The sequence below is a fragment of the Leptomonas pyrrhocoris genome (assembly GCF_001293395.1).
Source record: "Leptomonas pyrrhocoris isolate H10 chromosome Unknown, whole genome shotgun sequence".
NCBI classification, from domain to species: Eukaryota; Euglenozoa; class Kinetoplastea; order Trypanosomatida; family Trypanosomatidae; genus Leptomonas; species Leptomonas pyrrhocoris.
Window position 1 is genome coordinate 1,316,834 of NW_015438358.1, and position 26,003 is coordinate 1,342,836.

The 26,003-nt window shown below is 58.0% G+C and overlaps 6 protein-coding genes across 11 annotated transcripts; all 6 read left to right on the forward strand.

Moving 5' to 3' along the window:
- Nucleotides 1–468: 468 nt before the first annotated feature.
- On the forward strand, nt 469–2,012 carry ABB37_01487 (putative glutamate dehydrogenase; the record flags this gene model as incomplete). Of its 4 annotated transcripts, none has more annotated exons than XM_015797993.1 (1): nt 469–2,012. In XM_015797993.1, the coding sequence occupies exon 1, from the start codon at nt 654–656 to the stop codon at nt 2,010–2,012; it is 1,359 nt and encodes a 452-aa protein (XP_015663513.1). In that variant the 5' UTR covers nt 469–653. The 4 variants fall into 4 exon arrangements, with proteins under 4 accessions (XP_015663513.1, XP_015663514.1, XP_015663515.1 ...); XM_015797994.1 differs by having other exon boundaries at nt 484–2,012; XM_015797995.1 differs by having other exon boundaries at nt 537–2,012.
- A 1,986-nt stretch (nt 2,013–3,998) lies between these two features.
- On the forward strand, nt 3,999–6,044 carry ABB37_01488 (putative oligomeric golgi complex component 8; the record flags this gene model as incomplete). Its single annotated transcript, XM_015797997.1, has 1 exon — nt 3,999–6,044. The coding sequence occupies exon 1, from the start codon at nt 4,233–4,235 to the stop codon at nt 6,042–6,044; it is 1,812 nt and encodes a 603-aa protein (XP_015663517.1). The 5' UTR covers nt 3,999–4,232.
- Nucleotides 6,045–6,558: 514 nt separating this feature from the next.
- ABB37_01489 (hypothetical protein) lies at nt 6,559–7,716 on the forward strand (the record flags this gene model as incomplete). Its single annotated transcript, XM_015797998.1, has 1 exon — nt 6,559–7,716. The coding sequence occupies exon 1, from the start codon at nt 6,658–6,660 to the stop codon at nt 7,714–7,716; it is 1,059 nt and encodes a 352-aa protein (XP_015663518.1). The 5' UTR covers nt 6,559–6,657.
- Nucleotides 7,717–8,386: 670 nt separating this feature from the next.
- On the forward strand, nt 8,387–21,479 carry ABB37_01490 (putative dynein heavy chain; the record flags this gene model as incomplete). 2 transcript variants are annotated; one of them, XM_015797999.1, is made up of 1 exon in its annotated part: nt 8,387–21,479. In XM_015797999.1, exon 1 carries the CDS (start codon nt 8,751–8,753, stop codon nt 21,477–21,479), a length of 12,729 nt encoding a protein of 4,242 aa, XP_015663519.1. In that variant the 5' UTR covers nt 8,387–8,750. The 2 variants fall into 2 exon arrangements, with proteins under 2 accessions (XP_015663519.1, XP_015663520.1); XM_015798000.1 differs by having other exon boundaries at nt 8,673–21,479.
- Nucleotides 21,480–22,402: 923 nt separating this feature from the next.
- Nucleotides 22,403–23,339, forward strand: ABB37_01491 (hypothetical protein; the record flags this gene model as incomplete). Of its 2 annotated transcripts, none has more annotated exons than XM_015798001.1 (1): nt 22,403–23,339. In XM_015798001.1, the coding sequence occupies exon 1, from the start codon at nt 22,554–22,556 to the stop codon at nt 23,337–23,339; it is 786 nt and encodes a 261-aa protein (XP_015663521.1). In that variant the 5' UTR covers nt 22,403–22,553. The 2 variants fall into 2 exon arrangements, with proteins under 2 accessions (XP_015663521.1, XP_015663522.1); XM_015798002.1 differs by having other exon boundaries at nt 22,432–23,339.
- An 819-nt stretch (nt 23,340–24,158) lies between these two features.
- On the forward strand, nt 24,159–25,621 carry ABB37_01492 (hypothetical protein; the record flags this gene model as incomplete). Its single annotated transcript, XM_015798003.1, has 1 exon — nt 24,159–25,621. Exon 1 carries the CDS (start codon nt 24,212–24,214, stop codon nt 25,619–25,621), a length of 1,410 nt encoding a protein of 469 aa, XP_015663523.1. The 5' UTR covers nt 24,159–24,211.
- Nucleotides 25,622–26,003: the final 382 nt, after the last annotated feature.

Below are 26,003 nucleotides of genomic sequence, written 5' to 3' on the forward strand. Positions count from 1 at the left end.
TCTGCTTTGCACGTCTATCACTCGTTTTCGTGTTCTAATGTTCACGAAGGTCAACTGTCACCGCGCAAACCCGTGAGATGATCGTCTCCTCCTTTTTCTAATCTGTGTACGGATTGGCCATTTAACCGCTTCGACGGTCCGGGTTATTACTCTTGAAACTGAGCGAAGTGTTTCTTTTTCCGAATGGGCAGCGTTCACTTTTTTTTTGAGGGGGGTCTTCGTTGTCGCTGCGCGTTTCAGCGACGGAGGCCGTCAGTTCCATTTTACTGACACTGCGAATGGTGCGGGAGTTTTTTGTGTGTGTGCTTGACGCATCGGTGCGTAGTGCATACCGCTTCCTGTCTCTTTCTTCTCTGTATGCATGTGTGCGGGTAGGCAGCTGCGCTGCGGCTGTTACTCTAAAGCGGCAACGGCTCAAGAGCTCATCATCGCTTCCTTTCTCTTCTTCCTGTTCGTCCTTTTGCTGTGAGCTGTGATTCCCGCAGAAATACAAATACATCCTTTTTTGTTCAAATCTATTTTCGCTCCCACTCACCAGTTTTCTCGCCGAATCCATCGAATCCTTGTTGACTTCATCGTCATTATACCCCACAGCAACTAAACAAATAATAAAAAGAAAAAGAACCCCAATCTACTCACGGAACAAAAAAGCCATGTCCGGATCCGCCCTTCGCTACCGGAGTGCAGAGGACTTCATCAAGAAGGTCGTCATCGCGCGTGACCCACACCAGCCGGAGTTCGTGCAGGCCGTCCGTGAGGTCATGTCCTCGCTGTGGCCCTTCCTCGAGAAGAACCCAAAGTACGCCCGCGACGCATTGCTGGAGCGCTTGGTGGAGCCGGAGCGCGTGATCATGTTCCGCGTGCCGTGGGTGGACGACAAGGGTGTCGTCCAGGTGAACCGCGGCTACCGCGTTCAGTTTAATTCCGCCATCGGCCCCTACAAAGGCGGCATTCGCTTCCACCCCTCGGTGAACCTGTCCATTCTGAAGTTCCTCGGCTTCGAGCAGACCTTCAAGAACTCCCTGACGACGCTGCCCATGGGTGGCGGCAAGGGCGGGGCCGACTTTGATCCCAAAGGCAAGAGCGACCGCGAGGTGATGCGCTTTTGCCAGTCCCTCGTAGCGGAGCTGTACCGCCACATCGGCGCCGACACGGACGTCCCGGCGGGGGACATCGGCGTGGGCGGCCGCGAGGTCGGCTTCATGAACGGCATGTACTGGAAGCTGACGAACACGAACGAGTGCACCTTCACGGGCAAAGGCCTCGCCTTCCAGGGCAGCGAGATTCGCCCCGAGGCTACCGGTTACGGGCTGGTCTACTTTGCGCAGTGCATGCTGGAGCGTCGCAACGACTCCTTCAACGGCAAGGTCGTCCTGGTGTCTGGTGCCGGCAACGTGGCCCAGTACACCATCAAGAAATGCATGGAGCTCGGCGCCAAGGTTGTGACGGCCTCTGACTCCACCGGCTACGTCTACGACAAGGACGGCTTCGACGAGAAGAAGTTGGCCACGCTGATGGAGATCAAGAACGAGCGCCGTGAGACGCTGGCCGAGTACGCCAAGGAGACGGGCTGCGAGTACGTGCCGGGGAAGCGTCCGTGGGGTGTGAAAGCCGACATCGCGCTGCCGTGCGCCACCCAGAACGAGGTGGAGGAGGCGGATGCGAAGGCGCTGGTGGCAAACGGTGTGAAGTTGGTCGCCGAAGGCGCGAACATGCCGACGACGGAGGAGGCGACGCATATCTTGCAGCAGGCAGGCGTCATCTATGCGCCGGGCAAGGCCTCCAACGCTGGTGGGGTGGCCATCTCCGGTTTGGAGATGTCGCAGAACGCGGCGCGCCTGGCGTGGACGGGCGAGGAGGTCGACAGCCGCCTGAGAGCCATCATGTCGAGCATCCACGACTCCTGTGTCCAGTACGGCGAGAGCGACGGCAAGGTGAACTATGTCAACGGTGCCAACATTGCAGGGTTCGTGAAGGTGGCGGACGCCATGCTGGCTCTCGGCATCGTTTAACAGTAAATACGCCAGATGTACCAAGAGAGTGCGATGTACGCTAATGTTGATAAATCAGGACTAGGAACTCCTCCCACCACACACGCATACACAAACACACCTACCTCCACAAAAGAATGCTATAACTATCGCCCAATCACGTGCTCTCTCTCTCTCTCTCTCCTTGTTTTATCAGCTATCGTTATACAAAAAAAAATGCAGCACGCGAGTTTTCCTGTTTTCAATCGACCGTGGAGGATCAGAGTGGATGCAAGGCGGTGATGTTTCGTTTCTAAATAAAAGGGCGACAGAACGACGAGGTAGAGCACACGCGACGCCAACAATTTCGCTTCTCCCTCTTTCAGTAAAGGTGTTGAGTGAAGACACACCGAAATCCAAAAAAAAACCGGAAAAAAACAATGACGTACGTGAATATGAAAGGAAAATCCGTGCGTACCATGATCTAGAATAAAGCGATAATTGTAGGGACCGTTGACACTTCTCCTTCTCTTTCGTTTGTTTTCTTTAAGCTCTGCGGAGGAGGAAAAAAAAACTCTGCGGCGCTGTTATTCGTGTTCCTACTTTTCACTACTATTATACCGCGCTCTTTTCGAGTTTCACACACATAAAAGGAGGCGAAAGTACGTAAAGGCCCCCAAAGAACAAAGAGTGATAGGGCAGCCCAAGGAAGAAGGCACTGAAATGAAAGATCAATGCTCGCTGCGTTATGTGATGGTTGATTTGCTTCTCAAGGAACGCTTTCGCGCTTTGTGGAATCGACCATTTAATCACTACCTTTTTTTTCTGCCAGATTCTTGTCTTGTTCTTCATTTCTTTTACTGGATCGCTCTTTTGTTCTTGTAAACCGTGACGACTCATTACTGTGGGAGACCACTGGATAAAACATTTTGTTATACCCAAAGAAGAAGAAGATAGTTTTCATTGCCAATTCGTCTGTCTTTTTTTCTGTCCGCCGTTGCTTTCTTTCACGCATTCGGTTATTGTTTTTCGTATTGCGGTCGCGCTTTCCCCTGCGCGCTGAAGTGTTTGCGGCGGTACAAACGCGCATGACCTCTTTTTTTTGCTTTTCATTCTTTTCTCGATATCCAAAAGAAAGAAAAGTCCTGTAAGGGAGTAGGCAAGTCGTGTGACAAAGGAATGCGAATCACGCAGCAGTGAACTCACAAATTTGTTCTACCCTAATCTTCCTTTACTGATTTTGTTTATACCGTATTCTCCTTTTTGTGCTTGTGTCCGTGCGTGTTGTTGCTTAACCACGCTGTCGCCATATTCATTTACTTTTCTGTTCCGAGTCAGTGGGTTGATGATGGAGTACTTCTTCTCCTTTTCCGTAGTTCAGGAATCAATGCATTCTGGGTGAAAAAAACGTTGAACGGTACTGCATCTACCAACATGGAAATCTTCGTCTGGTATTTATTTATTTCGCCATGCGCTCAGCCGTGGTCAGCATCTCAGGTGTCTTCATCACTTCGATGGAACCGATTCGCACGCTGGTCTTTCTCTGAGGGGAGGATATTACTCTCTTCTCTTTTCACCTCAGTTCCACAATGCTCTCGAATCTTCTCCATCTGGTCGGAGAAAACGGATTATGGTACTGAAAAGCACACGTGGCTAGTTGCGGCATCGCCATCTTGATTGAGTGAAAAAAGAAAAGAAAAACAACAGTAAAAATGTGGACCAAATGCCCTTCCGTTGGGCGCGTTCATCGTCTCTTGTAGGCTGAGCCCGTTTCTTCCCCTTCCCCCCCCCTTACATCAGCCACCCTTCACGAGAGCTGCGTTAGCAGAAAGCCAGGGTAAACCTGGCCTCTCCTGTTTCCTTCGTGCCGCGTCGGAGGGGGGGGGGGAACCGAAAGAGAAACCTCCATCAATACGTTTCTATTAAAGCGTCAGCGATCAGAACATCAAGGAAAACAACGCATCAACAACAAAAAACTGTAGCGATTCTGTTTTCCTCTCCCTCTGTCTCTTTAATCATTCTACTTGAAGGAAAACGAAGGAAGGATTGGGTTTCCTGTTTACCTGCTCACACGTTTGTATTCGCCTCCACCCCCCAAAAGAAAAACACCAGCAACAACACTCTTGCGTGTGTGTGTGTGTGTGCCTCGCAGGCGTTTCTTTCTGTAGCTTGCTCCTCTGAAGCATCGATTGGTTTTTGGCCCTTTTTGTTTCCACATTCTCGTCATCAAGTTCCTTTTCGTAGAATTCGCGAAGGCGAAGGATGTCCAGCGAGAACACCGAAGAGGCGCGCGTGCGTCAAGCGATCGTGGACTGCACCGTCGAGCACTACGACCTCTTGGCCAACGCACAAGCTTCGAACGTTTCGGCTGCCGCGCTCTCGAGCAGCGCCGAGGACGCCGCGAAGGGTCTGACTGGCTCCCTGCAGACACTGCAATCATCCTCGCAGCTTCTCTACTTTGCGGGCCAGGCGTGGCGGCAAGAAAAATCTCTGCTGCGCAGCGCTGTGATAAGTCATCAGAAGATCGTGGCCCTGATGGAGGCCCCCGCGCTGGTGGAGGAGTGCGTGCGTCACAACATGTTCCACGAGGCGCTCCTCATCTTTGAGCACGTCATGATGCTGTGTCAACACATGAGCGACGTATACGTTTTTCAGCGACTTCAAGCGGAAGTGGTGGCCGCGATGGAGCTCGTGGTCGATGCGCACGTGATGCCAATGCTGTCCGGGCCGCTCTCTGTCGATACCGCCTACAAGGCCATTTCCCTTCTCCGCCGTCTTGGCGGCTCGCCGGCGTGTCTGTGCTCGCTTTTCCTCACGAGCCGCGCTACGTACATCGCCCATCTGATGCAGGAGGCAGACGCGAGCGTGGTGCCGTACTCGCGCCTCCTTAAGTACGTCACGGTGTACAAGGTACACGTGAGTGAGGTGGTGCTGCAGTACAAGGCGTGCTTCCCCTCCCCGACCGAGGCCCAGCAGCGCGAGACGACGCAGGAGCTGAGCCTGTGGTGTCAGGAGCAGGCGCACCGCTTCGTGTCGCTCGTGTCCGCCACCCTGCAGCACCTCCACAACGGCTCTGAGCTGGCGCTGGTGATTCAGCAGTGCAGCAGCTGCGCCACAACGACGGCACGCGTGCACACGGACGTCTCCGGCCTGTTGGGCAGTGTGCTGGTAGAGAAGGTGCGGGCTCTCTTCGCGGACGGGATGCGGCAGGCACGCATGACGTACCGCACCTCTATGCAGACCTCCTCGTGGCGGGTGTCTGTGTATTGTCACCACAACACGAGTTTGACCTTCTCGACCGCCATCGACGCACCAGCCACGGTGGGCGACACGCCGGCGGTGCAACTGGCGCAATGGCTTCCACTGGCGTACGCCCTCAATGGCACCCTGTCCTCCTTCAACGCCATTCGCAAGTGCCTCCTGCCTGGTGTGGAGGCGTCGTGTGGGGAGGAGGTGTACCGTCTTGTCGTCGATGTTGCGCAAGACATGCTAACGGACATCCCGTTGTTAGACACGATGGACGGCGCGGAGAAAGGCGTCTTTGTCACCTTTGTGAAGGCGTTTAAGCGTTTGTACGTCCCCTACGTCCTGCACCTTGTCAGTCGCATTTTGGGCCCAGCGCATCGTGAGGTGATGGAGGACCGCCTGCAGGGCGTTATGCACGACGTGAATGAGCTGTTGTTTCTCGTCGATCCACCACCGGCTGCAGCGGCGCCAACCGCAGGGGAAGTTAGTCGACTCGCGTCGCGTGCGGCGACTGCCATGCCTGTGAAGGCAGCAGCACCACCACCGCCACCGCCGCCGTCAGCACAGATAGGCGGACTGACGTCCTCTGGTGCTCCCACACCGTCGCGTAATGCGGCACCCGCACGGGCTGCCTTTACCGCAGCAGCACCTGTCCCTCTACACCACGCATCTGCGCCTGCGCCTTCGTCAGCGTCTTCCGCAGCGTTTCCTTCGGCAAACGCTCCGCCGGCTGCGCACGCTGCTGGCTTTTCTTCTGCGCCTCCAAGGGCCGGGGCAGCAAACATATCCGTGCCGCCGCCGCCCCCACCGCATAATCCATTTGCTTGAGACTCTCACACGCGCACTTCCCCAAAACCAATAGAACGGACACATTACCGGTTTGCGATTGTCGTCTTGACGGTGAACTGAATACTCGTCGGTCAACGTTTTCTGAACAACAAGTAATATGAAAAGAAAAGAAGAAAACGAAACGGTGTCTTCAACTTCCATCGTCGTTACTGATGTCACTGTGCTCAGTTGCGGGCGTAATCACCATTTTGTGCTGCTTCTGACAGAGGTTGGTGGCGGCTCGTTTGTGACGGATTACTTTTACGGAGGAATGCTGAATGCGTATGGAGCGGAAGCACTTCTGCGCGCTGTGTGCCTTGTTTCGCGAAACGATTTTATTGGTGTGTCTGCGCACGTTGGCACATGAGAGGTCCATTGACCTTCCACACGGAAACTTGTCTTTTTACGTGCTGTCGTAGCCCTTCCAATTCATCTCTTTTCTTTTGTGTCTATTCTTTTATTTTTTCTGGTCGCCGTGCCTTCCGACTTCATATTGGCCCCCTCAATCTCCTCCAGCGCCTCTCATTCACGTGTTCCGGCCCATTGCGTTGCCCGCCTTCTATAGCTTTACAGTTTTGTTTTTACTTCTTCAATATCGCATTTCACGCATACCATGTCGCTTACGGTGGCCTCGCCTTCAGAGGACGATTATCCAGACGGAGAGGTGGTGGCCGCTCAGCCTGCTACGCTTGCAGCGCTCATTCAGCAATCCCTCGTGCAGGAATACACGCAGGCGCGGCAAGAGTACAAGCAAGCGCACGCGCGGTACTCTGCCCGTGTGAAGCCGACCGTTCCGTCACGCTTCGAGCGGTATTGCACGGGCGCCTTCCAAGACGTGCACTTCTACACCAGTGCGCCAGACCCCGTGACGTGCTGCGCTCCAGGCTGCACCCACCACACACACAAGGCCGGCCTTCGCGAGGTGAACGATCACCTGCGACTCCGCGCGGAAGAGCGACTGAGTGCTGCACTGCCGCGGCGCACGTGTACTGGCGATGATGTATTTGCTCTCCTTGTCACGCAGGAGGCGGCGGAGCTGTCGGACTTGTTCGAGCTAGAGGCGGCGGTGTTCAGGGAGCTCGCGTACGCCTACTACGACTACATGTACGGACCAGCGGATCGTGTCGCGGAGGCGGAGTCGCACTCGCGGCGTCAATTGGAGGACGACTTCCATGAGGCTTCCCAGACGCTGTTGAAGCAGCTGCAAGAGGAGACGTGGCAAGCGGAGCAGCGCTTGTTTTTGCGGGTGTATGGCATGTGCCCGGAGCTGCTGCCGCACCAGTCGCAGCTCCGTGCCGCCGCCCTCACCGATGAAGTGCAGCAGCACAACCTCAGGTTGAAAAATACGCTAGACTGCGCGGACGCGGTCCCGCTGTGGCATCGCGCTTGCGTGATACGTGGGGAGACAGAGAGCGAGGAGGACATCAGCTTTCGCCGACTCGCATTTGCGTGTCTAGTGCAAGCGCACGCTATGGAGGAAGAATACGTGGAGCGTGATGCAGCGACGGGGTGCCTGCGGAGGACCAATAAGCCGGTGCCAGCGTATATGCGAGACGCGGTGGACTACAGCTTGCGGTTTGAGCATCTCGCGCTCGTGTGGAACGAGGAAACGGATCGAATGGCGATTACCGACGCCGCCGAGGCAGCGCTCTCAGCCCAGTTAACTCCATAAGGCAAAAAGCTCTGAACAAGTTCGCAATGCCGCGGAACACCTCTTGGTTTGCTGTTATACCAAGAACTTGCTGCCCCTCTCAACATCGCAGTTTTCACTGCGTTACTGGAATAGAGATGATATGTAGAAGCTTTTCTCTCTCTTCCTGTGGAACTCCAAATGTACATCTTTTTTTTCTAAAACTCCCGCTCTTTCTTTTCGTTGAAGTACTCAGACTCGGCGAAAGATGCTGTTTCACAAACATATATATATATATAATATGTAAATTCCCGTGCTCATCTCGTCAGAGCCTGATGCGTGTATTTCTCTCTTGGTTCTGTTGTGCTTTCCCTTTTTTTTTGGACTTGCCAGTAAAGTCAAACGGTGAAGTGATAGTAGAAAAAATAATAGAGCCCGCTTTCTCCTTCCTACGTTCGTTTGCCGTGTGTCGTCTCCAGACACAGACAGCAGGAAAGCAAAACATGAATCACGTCAGAACGGAAAGAGGACATGCTCGGGATGTGCGGTGTGGCTCTTCCATTGGGGACGGAGCCTCGACATCATCAAAGATGGTGGGTCGTCTGTTCTACGCTTCAGCTTTCGTATTAGCTCACTGAAGCTTTCTTTCAACTCCTTTTCTTTCACACCTATTCGTCTTCCTCTATTCATTAATACCTTTCACCCTTTTCACAGCCTAAGTGCTTGTATTCTGTGAGGATCAAAACCAACGAACTATTGTGGCGGTCACCTTATTTGAGCACCGAAAGCAGAGAAACACAAGGAAGGAGGAGAAAGAAGAGCTTAAAGCCCTTGAGTGGATCCATTCCCCCCTACTCCCCCTCCTCGCACTCCCGCACAGGATCAGGACAGAATTGATTCGGCCTCTTTTCTGCCGTGATAGCTGACGACGTACGCTAAAGCGTTCGTTTCTGCCTCTTCGCTGATATCTCCTCTCCATTTTCCTTCGTTGTTTGGACAGCATCGCTCTCCCCTCCCCCGCTTGAGGTCGACACGAACCTCCTAGTGCGTTTCTCTACTATCTTCAAGGAGTCACGATGAGCGCTCGACCAAGCCGAAGAACCTCCAACGCCAAGGCGACCCCCGCCTTTGCGGCTTTTGCACCCAGCTCGAAGCGCGCCAAGCTGGAGGCCTCGCAGCGCAACCCCGCTCACATCTCTAAGGACATCGCCGATGCCTGCGGCTCCGTCAACCCCCTGTCCGGCCAGCTCTACGGCGACGGCTTCAGCAGCGGCGCACAGGTCGGTGCTCCCAACCGGCTCACGAACTATCAAGCCTCCACCGCGGGCCTCGTACCACACCCGCCCACCTCCCAATCTGCGGGCGGGGCCACCACTGACCCCACCACGGCATCAGCAGCCACGCCTGCGGTTGGCAACGTGTCCCGCGGGCGCGGAGGGACCCACATGGTGAACTCCCTGCAGGTGTTCGAGGCGCCAAAGAAGTCCGATGCGGAGCTGAGGAGCATCTTCGCTGCCACGACAAAGTCCAAGTCTGTCTCCTCACGCAGGCCGCCGGCGAAGACCGCCGCAGCCGCCACGGCACCGAGCAAACTTGTCCCGCCGGCGAGTCAGTCCCGCTCGGCCGCGGTCAGCGACAGCGCATTGCCCACCGCAGCCGCCACGGCACCGAAGGACTTCAGCGCGACCACCGCGGCGGAGGCCGCCCAACGTGCCTTGGCGACGATTCCGCGCTTCCACAAGACGACGTCGAACGCGCCGAACGAGTTTGTGTATTTGGTCATGCGCCCACGTGGGATGCGCGACCCGCTGAACCCGTACGATCTACAGCCGGTGCCGCGGACCGAATTGCGAGGCAAAAGCTACTTCACCGTCTCTGCGGCTGGCGTGACGCACTTTAATGACTCGGGGGCCGAGTTTATTGAGCTGCCCAAGTGGGAGCGTGAATGCCGCATCTTCCACACTATACGCGAGCTACCCGTCTTCCACGACTACCAGCAGTGGCGCAACTTCGTCCTATGGCGCAATCTCGTCCGCCACAGTGCGACCGGCAGCAGCCGGCAGTTTTTGTCGTCGCACCTCTTTGCGGCCCACCCCCACCTGTCCGGGGCGCTGCTCGCGGTGCGCAAGGAGTGCCTCGACACCGCTGCCGCGGAGGACCTGTACGAATCGTGCACCGAGACGCGCACGTTGGAGGCGTACACAGATGCGCTGCACGCCCACCTGCAGGAGAAGAAGCGGCGCCTGGAGCAGATGATGAAGCGCATCCGCGACCACGTTGAGCAAGCGTGCAAGACGGCGATGTTCACCTGGCAGGTGGACCGCGAGCGCCAGAAGATGCTCTACGAGGATGAGGAGCAGCAAAAGAAGAAGGCCTTCGACATACGCGAATTGGGCACGCAGGAGCAGCCATCCTACATCGAGCTCACGCAGCGCAAGGCCATGTGCCGCCGCCTGGCTGCCTTCATCAAGCTGTGCGACTACCTCGTCGTGGAGTGCCTGACAGGGCTGGCTGGGAAGGCGGTGACACACCTGCGGCACGACTTGGGGGTGTCCGGCACGGCTTCAACCGGCGCGGCGGCCGCCATGACGTCCGGCGCAGGGGAGCGCTCCCGCAAGGCCGCCGCCGCCAGCGCAAACGCAGCCGCCGGTGCCGCCAACCTCGACTTTACGGGGCCGTTGTGGAACGTGGAGGTAGTGTACAACTCCGATTTGCAGGCGATCGAGCTGGTGCCGTCCGAAGCGCAAATCCGCGAGTCGATCGAGGACATCGTCGGCGACTACGTGCGCGCCGTCGGCGCCATTCCCCGCCTCACCTCCCTTGGCACCTTTAAGGTCTACACTTCCAACGCGCAGGACGAGCTGGGCAACGACACCATCGGCGCCGGCCCCGACGTGGCGGAGATGGTGATGGTGGAGGAGCGCTACAAGAACGACGTTGCAGCCATCCAGTCCACACTCAGTGAGTCGTTCACCAAGATGCGCAACCACGCCAACACCTTCGAGAGGTTTAAAGAAATGTATATTACAAACAGTCACCTCAAGAGGGAGGCGCTGCTGAAGCGCGACGACACATTGCAGTTCTTCCGCGACCAGCTCGCGACGTACAAGGTGCAGATGGAGGCCATTTCAACCAAAATTCCGAGCTGCGCGGATGTGGGGATGATGCGCATGTGGACAGAAGGGCTGCGCGAGTTCTTCACGCCGAGTCCGGTGACCTGCTTGGGCATCTACCACCAGGTTCTCCCCATCATCGCCAAGCGCCGCAACGAGACGCTCTTAAAGGAGTTGCAAGAACGCACGACCTACTTGGCGGCGACGCCGAAGACCATCGAGCACTACGTCGAGTACGTGGACTACTGCAACAAGCTGGAGAGCTCCTTCGACGACATCGTCAACTCGTACGACCTCGTCCGCGACTTGTTTTCCTTGATGCAAAACGAGAAGATTGAAGTGAACGAAGAGGAAGAGGAGACCTACCGCAGCGGCACTCGCCCGCAGTTTGACAAGCTGCGTACGCTGCTGCAGACCACCGAGGACAGCAAGGAGGCGCAGCAACGCTTCTTCAGTCGCAGCATTGAGGAGGAAATGGACCAGCTGCGCCGCCGCATCGAGTCCGTCTATGACCGTGCTGGGCAGCCGATCGTCATGTCCGGCGACGCCGAAGTGGAAGAGGCGAATGCGTACATGACAAGTCTCCTCGCGGAGGCAGAGGGCATCGCAGCGCGGGAGAAGAAGCTGCGCGAGTTCCAGATCGAGATCGGCGCCGAGGAGACGATCGTGGAGGTGATGAACGAGATGCTGAATGATGTGACCATCAAGGCACGCTTGTGGACCGGCATTGGCGACTGGAAGACGTTCACCGAGGAGACGCGTGTCCTCCCGTTTGACCAGCTGGACGTGCCGGCGGTGCAGGAGGTGGTGCAGAAGTTTGCGACGCTGGTGAAGCAGGTGTCGTCGAAGCTGTCCAACAACCGCGCCGTCCCGCGGCTGCGCAGCAGCGTGGAGGAGTGGCGGCAGCTCCTGCCGGTCCTGCAGGCCCTCACGAACCCCTCGCTCAAGTCGGAGCACCACGCGAAGATATCCGCCGTGGTGGGCCCCATCGCCGATGCAAACGGCACGGCGAAGACACTCGCGGAGTGGTCGAATCAGTTTACGATTGAAATGCTGTTGGAGCACCGCATTCTGAAATACCGCGATGAGATTGCCGCGGTGAGCTCTGCGGCCACCGAGGAGGACAAGCTGCAGAAGCAGATCGACAAGGTGAACGCGATATGGAACGGCGGTGGCCCGAAGCCGCCGGTGGAGTTTCAGTTCCACGCGCACAAGGATAGCAAAGATGTCTTCACCTTGGTGGGGAGCTGCGTCGAGGACGTCACGACGATGCTGGACGACTCGGCGGTGGCCATCTCGACCATCGGCAGCAGCAAACATTGCCAGGGCGTCTTGCGCTCGCAGGTGGATCGGTGGGAGAACCGGTTCAAGTACATGCTGGAGACGCTGGACAAGTGGGTGGAGCTGCAGCGCAGCTGGATCTACCTCGAGAACATCTTCTCCTCGTCAGAGATCCGCAGCCAGTGGAAAGACGACGCGCAACGCTTTGAGAAGGTGGACCGCTTCTACAAGGATCTCATGCACAAGGCACACGACCTCCCCACTGCCTACCGCAGCCTTCTCATCAACCCGCCTTCGTTTGACACCGCAGAGTCAACGGCTGCAGCGGGGCGTACGCTGAAGCAAGACCTCGACACGTACATTAAAGAGCTGGAAAAGGTGCTGCTGAGTTTGGAGAAGAAACTCGAGGAAAAGCGTCGTGCCTTTCCTCGCTTCTACTTTCTCAGCAACGACGACTTGCTGGACCTGCTCGCGAAGGTCAAGACACCCGAGCTGATGATGCCGCACATGCTGAAGATGTTCGACGGCATCAAGTCGCTCTCACTGGGCTCGCAGAACGACATTACGCACCTCAACTCGATTGAAGGGGAGACGGTGGAGTTGTGCAACAAGGGCATCAAGGCGCGTGGCGCGGTGGAAACGTGGATGGACCTGCTGGAGCGGGAGATGTTCGCGACACTGCGCTTCCGCGCGCAGCGGTGCCTGGAGGACTACGAGGCCCGCGACGACCGAACGGAGTGGATGTTCCAGCACCCTGTGCAGCTCGTGCTGATTGTGGAGCAGTTGCTGTGGACCCGCAGCGTGGAGGAGGCGCTCGACAAGCAAGACTCGCCACAGCTGATGCAGAGCCTTCGCGGGGAGCAGCGGTCGAATCTGGAGGTGCTGGCGGAGTTGACGGCGCGCAGCCTGTCGCGGGTGCAGCGCGTCCTTCTCTCTACCCTCATCACGATCGACGTGCACGGCCGCGACTTGGTGGAGGACATGTGCGAGAGCGGCGTGACGGAGTCGAAGGAGTTTGGCTGGACGAAGCAGCTTCGCGTGTACTGGGAGAAGAACACCGACAGCAACGGCACTCTCTTTATTCGGCAGAACAACTCACGCTTTGTGTACGGGTACGAATACCTTGGCGCGCAGGGCCGCCTCGTGATTACGCCGCTGACGGACCGCATTTACATGACGGTTACGGGAGCGTTGAAGCTGCACCTCGGCGCCTCGCCTGCAGGGCCCGCCGGAACCGGCAAAACGGAAACCGTCAAGGACCTCGCCAAGAACCTGGCTCGGCAGTGCATCGTGTACAACTGTTCCGACGGCATCACCTACAAGATGATGGAGAAGTTCTTCTCGGGCCTCATTCAGACCGGCGCGTGGGCCTGTCTCGACGAGTTCAATCGCATCAACATCGAGGTACTGTCCGTGATTGCGTCGCAGCTGCTGGAGATCAAGTTAGCCCTGCAGAACGCACAGGAGACGTTCACCTTCCAGGGCACCCCCGACGTGCGAGTGCGGCCAACCTACGGTGCCTTCGTCACCATGAACCCCGGCTATGCCGGACGCACAGAGCTGCCCGACAACTTGAAAATTCTGTTCCGCCCGGTGGCGTGCATGACGCCGGACTTCCGCATGATTGCCGAGGTGATTCTCTTCTCGGAAGGTTTCAAGAACGCCCATGACCTGTCGCTCAAGATCACGCAGCTGTACAAGCTCAGCTCCGAACAGCTGTCACCGCAGGACCACTACGACTTTGGTATGCGCGCCTTGAAATCTATTCTTGTAATGGCCGGCGACCTGAAGCGCTCGCAGCCGGATGTGGAGGAGGATCTTACACTCATTGTGGCCTGCAATGACTCAAACGTGCCGAAGTTTGTGGCGGAGGACATCCCACTCTTTCAGGGCATCATGCAGGATCTGTTCCCCGGCGTGTCGTTTCCAGAGCGCGAGTACGAGGAGCTGCTGCCGGCGATGCAGCACATCATGGACGAGAAGAAGCTGGTGGACGCAGGGCAGTGGGTGAAGAAGGGCATTCAGTTCTACGAGACCCTAATTGTACGGCACGGTGTGATGCTGGTGGGCGTGACGGGGACCGGCAAGACAGAGGCGCGTCGCTGCATCGCTGGAGCGCTCACGAACATGTCCGCCGCCAAGAGCGCGAACAAGATGGCGCGGCCGGTAGAGGAGTACGTCATTAACCCCAAATCCATCCTCCTGCACGAGCTCTACGGCCAGCTGGACGTGAACACGAATGAATGGAAGGACGGCGTGCTCGCGGCCATCGCAAAGGAGTGCGTGCGTGCCTCGGAGACGTCCTCGAACCACCGCTGGATGGTCTTTGACGGTCCGGTGGACACGCTCTGGATTGAGTCGCTGAACTCTGTGCTGGACGACAGCAAGCTGCTCTGCCTCGACAGCGGGGAGCGAATTAAGCTTCCCGAGACGATGCACATGCTCTTCGAGGTGGGCGACTTGGCTGTTGCCTCGCCGGCCACGGTGTCGCGGTGTGGTATGGTGTACGTCGACGCTGAAGACCTGCCCTGGCGCGCGGTGGCAGAGCAGTGGGTGGAGACGAAGCTTGCACAGGCCGGCGCGCAGCCGCAGTGCCGCGCCTACGTGCTCTCTCTGTTCGACGCGCACGTGGAGAAGGGTCTGGAGTGGCTGCGGCAGCAGCGCTCCGCCATGCTCATAAGTGCCGGTGACATAAACGTGGTGCAGTCCCTCTGCGACCTCTTCTCTGCTCTCATGCAGGTGAACAAGGTGAAGCTCATGGCAGACCCCCAGGCCGTCGAGGACTCCTTTCTGCCACCCGACGACCCGATGTTTCGCGAGCGCAACGAGATCTGCAACGCGCTCTTCGCCTTCTCGTACGTGTGGTCCATCGGCGGCAACGTCGATCAGGCTGCCATGGAGAGTTTCGACACGATGGCCCGCACGGAGCTGGAGGGCGCCGTCCGCTTCCCCAACTACGGCAGCGTGTACGACTACACCGTCAACTTCACGACTCGTCTGCTCGTGCCGTGGGAGTCGCTGATGCCGGACTTTACCTACAACCCCGCCACGCCCTTCTTCAACGTTCTCGTGCCGACCATCGACACAGTGCGGTACAGCAGTATCGCGCAGACTCTCCTCGCCGCCAAGAAGCCGGTTCTCTTTAACGGTCAGACAGGCGTCGGCAAAACGTTCATCATGGCAGACTGCCTGCGCCGCAACAAGGAGGCGCTGCAGCTCTCATTGGTGACCTTCCAATTCAGCGCACAGACGTCGTCCGAGCGAACGCAGGAGCTGATTGAAGCGAAGCTGAAGCCGAAACGAAAGAATCTGCTGGGCGCCGCACCGGGCAAGTCCGTTGTGCTCTTCATCGATGACTTGAACATGCCGGCCGTCGAGGTCTTTGGCGCGTCGCCGCCGATCGAGCTGATACGACAGCTGATGGGCCACGGCGGCTTCTACGATCGCAAGGTGGCGGGCATGTGGAAGACAGTGCAGGACGTCACCGTTGTGTCCGCCTGCGGACCACCGGAGGGCGGCCGCAACCCCATCACGCCGCGCCTCACCCGCCTCTTCCACCTGCTGCAAATCGCGACGCTGACGGACGACTCGATGAAGCGCATCTTCCGGTCCATCCTGAGCGGCTTCCTGGAGGCAAAGAACTTTCCGCACGAGATGAAGGACCTCGCACCCGCCGTTGTGAGAGGCAGCGTGGACATCTTCAACCGGATCTGCGACGAGCTGCGACCGCGACCGACGACGCCGCACTACACGTTCAACCTCCGCGACCTCTCCAAGGTGTTCCAGGGCATCACGCAAGTAATTCCACGTGTGTGCCGCGACGCGCCGACCTTTGTGCGGCTGTGGGTCCACGAGCTAATGCGCTGCTTCTACGACCGTCTTGCCAATCCAGCAGATCGGCAGTTCTTCGTCGACGAAGTGCTGACGGACGCGGTGCTGCACGTGCTACCCAGCGCAGCGAGCCCCGCCGCTGCCTCGTCACCTGTTTTGTGGGCCGACTTCACGCGCTTCGGCTCGGCAGAAAAGGTGTACGAGGAGGTGCCAGCGTTCAACCGCATTGCGCAGGTGCTCGAGGAGTACCAGGACGACTACAACGCCACCGCCGCCACGGCCTGGACGAACGACAGCGCGGGGGTGCAGACCTCGCAACTTGGTCTCGTGTTCTTCAAGGATCACTGCGAACACATTGCGCGCATCATTCGCATCCTTCGCCAGCCGCGCGGCAACGTGCTGCTCGTCGGCGTCGGCGGCTCGGGCAAGCGCTCCCTGACCCGGCTGGCGACCTACATCTCGGGCTGCCGCATCTTTGAGACGGCGGTGGGCAAGGGCTACAGCATGAATGATTTCCACGAGTTTCTGCTGGAGGTGTACACGTACGCGGGCGTGAAGAACGAAACGTGCGTGTTGCTGCTGTCGGACAACCAAATCGTTGATGAGGCGATGCTGGAGGACGTGAACAACATTCTCAACTCCGGCGAGGTGCCGTCTCTTTTCAATGCCGAGGAGCGTGAGAAGCGGATTAGCGCGTGCGCTGATGCCGCCCAGCAGCAGGGCATCACGAGCCGCGAGGAGGTCTACAACTTCTTCATTGGACGCGTGCGGGACAACATGCACATCGCCTTGTGCATGAGCCCGGTGGGCGATCAGTTCCGCACCCGCTGCCGACAGTTCCCCTCCCTCACCAACTGCTGCTCCATCGACTGGTTTGATGAGTGGCCGCGCGAGGCACTGGAGGGGGTGGCGGCGCGCATGCTGGAGGACCTCGTCGACGTCGTGCCCGCCGACTTCCACGCACTGCTGCCACATCTGTGCGTGGACGTGCACGCCTCGACGACGCACATGGCGCAGCAGTACTACGACGAGCTCCGCCGGCGGTACTACATTACGCCGACGTCCTACTTGGAGTTCATCGAGTCCTACAAGGCGTTGCTGCTGTCGCAGCGCAGTCGCGTGGAGGCGCAGCTGGCGCAGGTGGAGAACGGTACCGAGAAAATGCGCGAGACGGAGGAAATGATCACAAAGATGAAGGCCGAGATCGAAGTGAAGCGCCCGCTGCTGGAGAAAGCGTCGACGGAGACACAGGAGGTGGTGGTGGACCTGAAGGTGCGCCAGACAAAGGCGGCCGAGGTGCAAGTGCAAGTGCGGGCTCAGCAGGAGAGTGCGACAATACAGCAGCGTGACGCGTCGCAGATCGCGGCCGAGGCGAACGCGCGGCTGGCCGAGGCGAAGCCGATCATTGACAAGGCGAAGGCCGCGCTCGACACTATTCAAGCAAGCGACCTGAATGAGCTCCGCTCCTTTGCAAACCCGCCCACAGCGGTGCTGACAACCACGCAGGCATGTATGACGATGTTTGATGCGAAGGACTTCAACGGGGCGTGGTCGGGCAACATGGACTGGAAGGGCGCGCGAGAGTTCCTGTCCTACCGCCCGCTGCTCGACATGATTCGTGGCTACCCGACCGAAAATGTGAAGCCGGCGATCCTGCAGAAGGTGCAGAAATTTGTCAACGACCCCGAGTTTACGGTGGAGGTGTGTTCGCTGAAGGGTAGCCAGACCTGCGGCTCACTCTGTGCGTGGGTGCACGCCGTGAACGAGTACTCGAAGGTGGTGAAGGAGGTCGCACCGATGCGGCAGGCGGCCGCGGAAGCCGAGCAACACCTCGCAAAGACGAACGCCAAGCTTCACGCGGCGCAGCAACAGCTGAAGGAGGTGGAGAAGGAGCTGACAGACCTAGAGCAGCGCTACCAGATCAGCGTCACCAAGAAAAACGACCTAGAGAAGGGACTGCAGCTGTGCATCAACCGGCTGCGCAACGCCGAGACGCTCACGGGGTCGCTGAAGAGCGAGGGGGCGCGCTGGGCGGAGAATGTCAAGCTGCTGAGCGCGCAGCTGAGTGCGCTGCCGCTGCAGGTGTTTATGGCCAGCGCGTGCGTTGCCTACTTTGGCGCCTTTACCCCGGCCTTCCGGCAGCGCCTCATCGCGGAGTGGAAGGCGGAGCTGACGAGCCGCGGGCTGGAGGTGGGCGGCTTTTCACTGACGTCAGTGCTGGGGGACCCGGTGGACACGCTGAACTGGCAGGTGAACGGGTTACCGAGCGACGAGACGTCGACGGAAAATGCGATTGTCGCGTTGCTCTCGTGCGCGCCGCGCCGCTGGCCGCTCTTCATCGACCCGCAGGAGCAGGCGATGAAGTGGCTGCTGCGGCAGTTTCAGCAGACACAGCCGGTCAGCGGATCGGGCGCCGCGGCATCGAAGAACCGCAACCTGCTGAAGGTGATCAAGCTGACGGATGCGACGTGGATGCGCACGCTCGAGTCGCAGATCCGCCTGGGCGGTGTGGTGATCATCGACGACGTCGGCGAGTCGCTTGACCCGGCCCTGGAGCCGCTCATCGCGCGCCGCCTCATCTCCTCGGATGCGGGCGGTTTGCAGATCCAGCTGACGCCCCAGTCCGGCCCGATCGACTACCACCCGAACTTCCGCCTGTTCCTGTGCAGTAAGCTGCCGAATCCAGTGTACCTGCCGGACGTCAGCACTCGCCTAACGCTGCTGAACTTCACCGTAACGATGGAAGGCCTGTCGGAGCAGATGCTCGGCGAGGTGGTCTCGATTGAGCAGCGCGCGATGGAGGAGGAGAAGAACACGATGATTCAGCGCATCGCGCAAGGCCAGCGGCGCCTCAAGACGATTGAGGAGAACATCTTGGAGCGTTTGCAGAGCACCAAAGGCAACATCCTTGACGACGAGGACCTCATCCGCGAGCTGCAGTCCGCGCAGTCCAACGCAGCCGTCATCAGCCGCAGCCAGGAGGAGGCGAACGAGAAAATGGCGATCATTTCCGTCGCTCGTGACAAGTACCGCAGCGTGGCCGTGCGAGCTGCGCTGCTGTTTTTTGTGCTGGCGGACGTCGGCCGCATGGACCCGATGTATCAGTACTCGCTGCAGTACTTCGTGAAGCTGGTGCAGCACGAAATCGAGGGCACAGTCAAACCGGCAGATTACACGGAGTCCAACGCGGAGATGCTCTCCCATCACCTGAGCGCCGCCATCGCCAACCTCACCGGCGCGACCTACACGCAGATTTGCAGCGGGTTGTTCAACAAGGATAAGACGATTCTGTCGCTGCTGATCGCCACCGCCATCGCGCGGCATGACAAGGTGATTGCAGAGGAGGAGTGGCAGTACTTTGTGCGCGCCTCGGCTTTTGTTGCCGCGGAGCTGCCCGAGAAGCCGGCGCAGCTGTCGTGGATGACGCGTGTGCAGTGGGAGCTGGCCGAGGCGCTCAACCGCACCGTGCCCGCCTTCCACGAATTGCTGGAGAGCCTGCAAAGCCAGTTCGATGAGTGGAAGGCGTTTGCCCACTCGGACGTCCCTCACGCGGCGACTCTACCGGCGACGTGGCAGGCGGATCTGAACCTCTTCCAGCGGGTCTTGCTCATCCGATGCTTCCGCGAAGAGAAGCTCTTCTTTGCCTTATACGACTACGTGCAGCAAACGATGGGGCCCCAGTTTATTGAGGCGCCGCCCATGGACTTGGCTCGCACACTGAAGGACAGCACGCCGCACACGCCGATCATCTTCATTCTCTCGCAGGGCGCCGATCCGATGGAGGCGCTGCAAACGCTGGCGAGGACGGAGGACAAGGAGCTGCAGTACGTGAGCCTGGGCCAGGGCCAGAGCGAAAATGCGAGGCGCCTCATCGCCTCCTGTCGCACCTCCGGCGCGTGGGCTCTCCTGCAGAACTGCCACCTCTCTCAGACCTTCATGCCGGAGCTGTCAACGATTGTGGCCAGCCTGCAGCCCGGTGCGACGAACGCGGTAGAGATGCACCCCAACTTTCGTCTGTGGCTCACGTCGATGCCGACCGACTTCTTCCCTGTGTTTGTCCTGCAGTCGAGCATCAAACTTACCAACGAGCCGCCTACGGGCCTGCGGGCGAACATGCTGCGCTGCTTCAACGAGCTGACACCGCAGGAGTACGACGCCTTCAGCGATGCGGACACCATCGGTGACGAGATGAAGGGGCGCGCCTTCAAGAAGCTGCTGTACGGGTTGTGCTTCTTTCACTCGGTCGTGCTGGAGCGGCGCAAGTTCGGCCCACTCGGCTGGAACGTTCGGTACGAGTGGAGCGACACCGACTTCCACGTGTCGAAGCAGTGGCTGCGACTTTTCTTTGAGGAGCAAGAGGCGATCCCGTGGGAGTCGCTGGAGTACATCATTGGCCAAATCAACTACGGCGGCCGTGTGACGGACCCGCAGGACCGTGGCATTCTCCTCACAATCCTGTGCAACTATCTGAGCCCGCGCATCCTGAAGGAGGGCCATCGCTTCTGCGAGGAAGGCGTCTACGCCGTTCCGATGAGCGGGACGCTGGCGGAGGCGCAGCAGCACATCCAGGCCATGTCCCTCGTCGACGAGCCCGCCGTGTTCGGCATGCACGAAAACGCGAATCTGCGCTACCAGCTGCAGACCAGCGAGTACTTGCTAAACAAGATCGTGTCGATCCAGCCGCGCCTGGTCGGCTCTGCGGGCGGCTCCGGCGCGACCCCCGAGGAGGAGGTGTGCCGTAAGTGTCAGGAGTTCGAGACCACGCTGCCACCCCTCTTCACAAAGGAGGAGGCCGGCCCTCACACCTTCACTACGCTGCCCAACGGACTGCCGAACTCGCTGTCGACGGTGCTGTCGCACGAAATCGGGAAGTACAACAAGCTGCTGTCGAAGATCAGCCAGACGCTGTCGGACATGCAGAAGGCACTCCAGGGTCTGACGGTGCTCTCGGCGGACCTGGACGCCATGTACAGTTCGTTCCTTGCCGATCAGGTGCCACAGTTGTGGACGGCGGTGTCCTACGCCTCACTGAAGCCTCTCGGCGCCTGGTACCGCGACCTGCTCGCGCGTGTACACTTCATTCGCACGTGGGTGCAAAAGGGCGAGCCGGCGGCTTTCTGGATCGGCGGTTTCTTTAACCCGAGCGCCTTCATGACGGGCGTCTACCAAGCCTACGCGCGGGCGGAGAGCGTGTCGGTGGACAAGTTAGGCTTTCAGTACGCCGTGCTGGACACGGCAGCGGCGCACGCGATCAAGGCGGCGCCGGAGCGTGGGTGCTACGTGTACGGCATTCAAACGGACGCGTGGCGGTGGGACTCTGAAAGGCGAGTAATGGCCGATTCCTTGCCTGGGGAGCCCTACGCAGAGCTACCGCCCGTGCACTTCTTGCCGGAGCCGTACCACGTCAAGCCGGAGGACTACCACGCCGTGCCGCTCTACCGCACCACCGTTCGCGCCGGCGTCATCTCGTCGCTGGGTGCCAGCTCGAACTACGTTTTGTCTATCGAGGTACCGTCCGCGGATGGCTCGGACTACTGGTTACTGAAAGGTGCGGCATGCGTCTGTGCCCTCAATCAGTAGGCCGTCCTTTTCTTTTCTTTCCTCCTCTGAGTATGCTGCTTTGAGTTCAGCTTGCTGTTGTACGGCGTGAGGCTTCTCTGTTTGCCCTTTTCTTTTGGCGTTGGCAGATGATGTTCTTGTTTTGCTTCCCTTTACACTCTTTTCCATCCCCCCCCCTCCTTTTACACCTGACCGTTAGAGGATGTTTTTTTTTCTTTTAAGATGACGCTATGCACAATACGGATTCGACCTGTGTGTCCCTCCCTCTCCCTCCCTCTCGTCGGGGGGGGGGGGTGCCTGCCTCTTGCCTTGTTGTTTTCGCCTTCGCTGCTACGCTTCGCCTCCACTACACGTCTGCTTTTGCCGGCTGGGGGAAAACGGCGCTGTATTTATTGTGTCCTTCCATTTGCGTAGTGCGTATTACTCGGGCACCACAAACGTGGCCGCAGTTGAAGGTTGGTCTTTACTCTTCTAGTTGTTTCTTTATCTTTCCACTGAGAGTGCTATTCCGCGATGTAACCATGTACATACAGGTGCTTTTATTTATTATTATTCCTGTGTTCTTGATGTGAAGAAACAAACAAACAGACACCTATTCTCTGTTAGACTGCAATATATATACATATCTTCAGAAGAGAAAACTGAGGTTTGCATCGCTGCGTGTTGCGCGCGCGCGACGCACCTCCGTGTGCTCATAGCCGAGTGAGGCAAGGGTACAATCACCAGCGCGTACGAGGAAAGAAATGCACAACCGGTTGCGCACCAACGCCCCAAAGTGGCGCAAACACAAATTCTTTTTTTTTTGGAATCATTCAGGTCAATGCGCACGTGTTTTTCTTCATTTCCACTTTTGTGAACCGAGCTGAGCGACTCCTGTAGGAACCCTATCAGTGCTTCTCACTTGCACCTTCCCTTTCCTTTCTCGCTCTTCTCTTTTCTGGACAAGACGCACCACAAACACGACCCGGATTGAAGCTGGCTTGCCCATCCGCTTTCGGTCATCTGCGGCCTCTGTGTTAAAGTCAAACTCTTGCGACTCGAAAAAAGCAAACGGAGGAGGCACACACTACAGTTTTTTTTCTTACTGCAAAACCAATGTCTGAGACGATCGATCAGATATTGCTCAACTGGCTTGAGCAGACTCCTGGCGTGCCACGGCGCGAGCGCCAAGCCCTGCTGCTGAAGGAACTGATGGCTGTGCACACACTGCGCAATCTCGCAGCACATGAAGACACCGTGATGGACCAGATGGGCCCATCCAGCAATGACGATACTAGTAAACTCGATCAAGCTGCGGTCAGCGCGCTTGCGGAGCGCGAGAAGAAGCTTTGTGGAGCGCTGCGTAACACGTTAGTGGAAATTGTTGACGTCGCCGAAGCTCGGCGCACGGCGGAGTGCCTCACCGTCTCCACCGATCTCAATGTTTTGTACGGCGCACTGGACGCCCACTGTGTTATGTCGCTGCGTGTCATGGGTGACGGTTCGCGGCAGCCGGCGCAACTGCTTCGCGGGGTCGACGACATCATCAACGAACTCAGCGAGTTTCAGGAAACCGTCCTGCTTTTGCGCGTCGACTTGTCGACGTCGCCGGTGCGCTCGCACAACAGCAACCACGCCGTCGCGCAGTCCATAACCGTACGAGGTGTGTCGCCGGTGCAAAGCTGGCTCGTGCAGTGTGACGTGGAGCTGGAAGTCGGAACGCAGGTTACCTACTATGCGGATGCGGACTGCACGAAGGCGCTGTTCGACCTGCGCAGCTCGCTGTTATTTTCGGCGGATGGCGCGAAGGTGGAGCGCATCTCGCGCGAGCTGTTGCCGCGAGGTGGGCATCATTTAGGTGATCTGCTCCGGTGTCTCCACTTTGGTTGTTTTCAGGCGTAAAAAAGAAAAAGCCGTTCATGTTCTGCCTTTTAAGTTCCTCTTGTCTCTGGTGGCGGTACTGCGCACGCTTCGACCGCCTTCGGTTTGTGTCGATGCTGTCGTGTTCGTTAGATTTCACTTCTTTTCTTCCTTGTTAGATTTGCAGACGGCATTACAAAAGAGGAGCCAAAACTGCTAGCCCCTTTCTCCACTTCACCTTACATGTGTTATTTTTTTTTTCAAGTAGTCAGAGGCCGCAGCGATATGATGTGGTGTTTGCCACTTATTGTTCCCCGTTTTTTTTCTTGCTTACAACGCGATAGATCTACTGAAATAGCTTTCATTTCAAGTACAATGGCGGAGGCTGTCTTCGCGGATGGAGAGTGAGAGTTCGCTGCAACCGTTTGCAGGCGTCCGTTCGTGCGAGCGAATCCACCTCTCATTACGCGCAACGCTGTTGGTCTGTGCCCCCCTCCCTCCCCGGCGGTAGAAGAGTGTGCACCGCGAGTTCTTCTCAAATGAAGCCGACCGTTACCTTTGTGTTTGTCCTATCCAGTTGATGAGCACAACTTGGTGAGGCGCATCAGATTTTGCGTATGCAGAATCTGAAGAGATGCCTCTGCCGCGGTGCAGGGAAGTCGACGAGGCTCCTACGGCCTAAGTTGTTTTACCCCTCCTGTGTAGCACCACTTTCCTTAAAGAACAATGTAATGGTGCGCACGGCAACTCGGCTGCGAGGCTGCGAAGACTACCACTGAGGGTGACTCTCTCAACGTTGTTTTTGTATCTCATCCACTTTTTCCATCCTTTTCAACTCCTGCTATTCCTTGCACCGTGAAAAGAGAAACAAAAAGAACCTCGAAATTCGAGTTCCGCGTCTGCCAGAGCAACAAATGGAGGTGCGATCGGCGCGGCCACCGGCCAACAGGGCAGTCGCTGCGTTGCAGTCCGCCTCCAGCGCCCCCACGTCCGCCTCTCCTCTCCTCACTAACGCACATCCCAGACGCTCCGGCGCACCCATTACTCGTTATAACTCCTTCGAGGCGCTCTGCCAGGCGACGCAAACGGTGGACGAAAACGCCGAGCTCCGGGAGGAACTGCGCCGCAAGCTTCCACAGCCCATTCCACGCAATGACGTGGCGGCGCTGGGCAGCCAGGTCACGGTGCGCATCTTAGAGCTGCTGGACCCACTGGGTGCGGACGCCGCTGCGTTCGCCGCGACCTGCCGAGCCGTCCGCGAGAGTCTCCTTCGCGCGAGCAACGTGGAGAAGACTGTCATGGTGCCGAACATGGTCTCCGCCGCCGCCTTTGCCTCCGAGGTGGTGCGGAGCGCACTGTACACCTTTTTCGTTGCCCGTGGGGGCGAAGTGAGCAGCCTTGTGATGCGAAGGGCGGACGAGGCAACGGCACGGGAGGAGCGTGGCGAGGCATCGTTTTTGGATGCGTCTCCGCTTCGTCTCCCCGTTTCGTGGGCTCTCCAGTTGGTGTCGCACATGCCGTATCTGACCGAGCTCGATCTGCGTCACGTGCAGTGGGGCGAGTCGCACGCGTCCCAGGTACTGCCGCATTTCTTTAGTGACCTTCATCTTGTTATCAGCGGCACCCTTCGCATTTTAAAAGTAGATGCTGCTCTGATGCAGTATTGGAAGCCCGGGTGGTGGCGTCGCCATGTCAACCTTCGTACACTAACCGTGGGCTGTCGGTACAGCTTTGCGCCTAGCAGCGACAACGGCGCGTCTTCCGCTACGCAACTGGCACTCCCACCGGATTACTTCACGCTCATGCGCGAGGAGAATCGCCACTGGAAGCTGGAGCTGTGGTGCCCTCTGAAACCGAACTCCATCCAGCAGCTGTTCTCTCCCCCAGCCGGCGTGTCCTTTGCGAGCGTCGAGGAGTTGCTCGTCAACGTGCGGTATAGCGAACACGTATGCGAAGGCGGGGAGCACAGAGGTGGTCGCGCAGCGTCGACAGTTGCGGGGAATGCAGAGGCGATCGCCGCCGCTGAAGCGCCAGCGAGCGCAAAACCAAGCGCAAGTGGTCGAAAGTCACCGGCAACAGGAGATGCACCAGAGGCTGTCGTCGCGTACCCACGACTGAATACGGTGATGATTGTCGACATCGGCGACCGCCCTGAGGGAGCTGCGGAGGCTTATCAAGTAATGATGCTGCTGGCGCCGGAGCTGAAGCACTTTAACGTGTGCGACACCGTGGTGATCGGGGCTGCTGCTGCCGCTTCGGCGACGGAGGGCGGCAAAGGTGAACGCGTAAAACGTGGCGGCGGCACCGCCAATCATGTAAAGTAGAGACGACGACGGCTGATCGAATGTGGCGAGCGATGTACGATACGAGTTTTCTTATGCGCTTTTTGTAAAGTATCTTTGTATGCCGTTTACTTTATTGCGCTCCGCGTTCCATCGCGCAACACCAAGGAAAAAGCGGGGCACACAATGGCAATAATCCTACGGCAACGAACGCGTTGTCGGTGGTGATTCAACGCGCTTTTCAGTCGGCTGCCGCGTAGGCGCCTCGCACGGTTGGAGGTACAGGTGACCTTTTTTTTATAAAGGGCATCGCATTGAAGGATGGTGCAGAAGAGGCGTTATCTATAACGCCACCGTGCGGTCCATTTGTTATGTGTGCATTTCAACCAGCACTTTATTGATGGCGACAACAGCACTTACCATT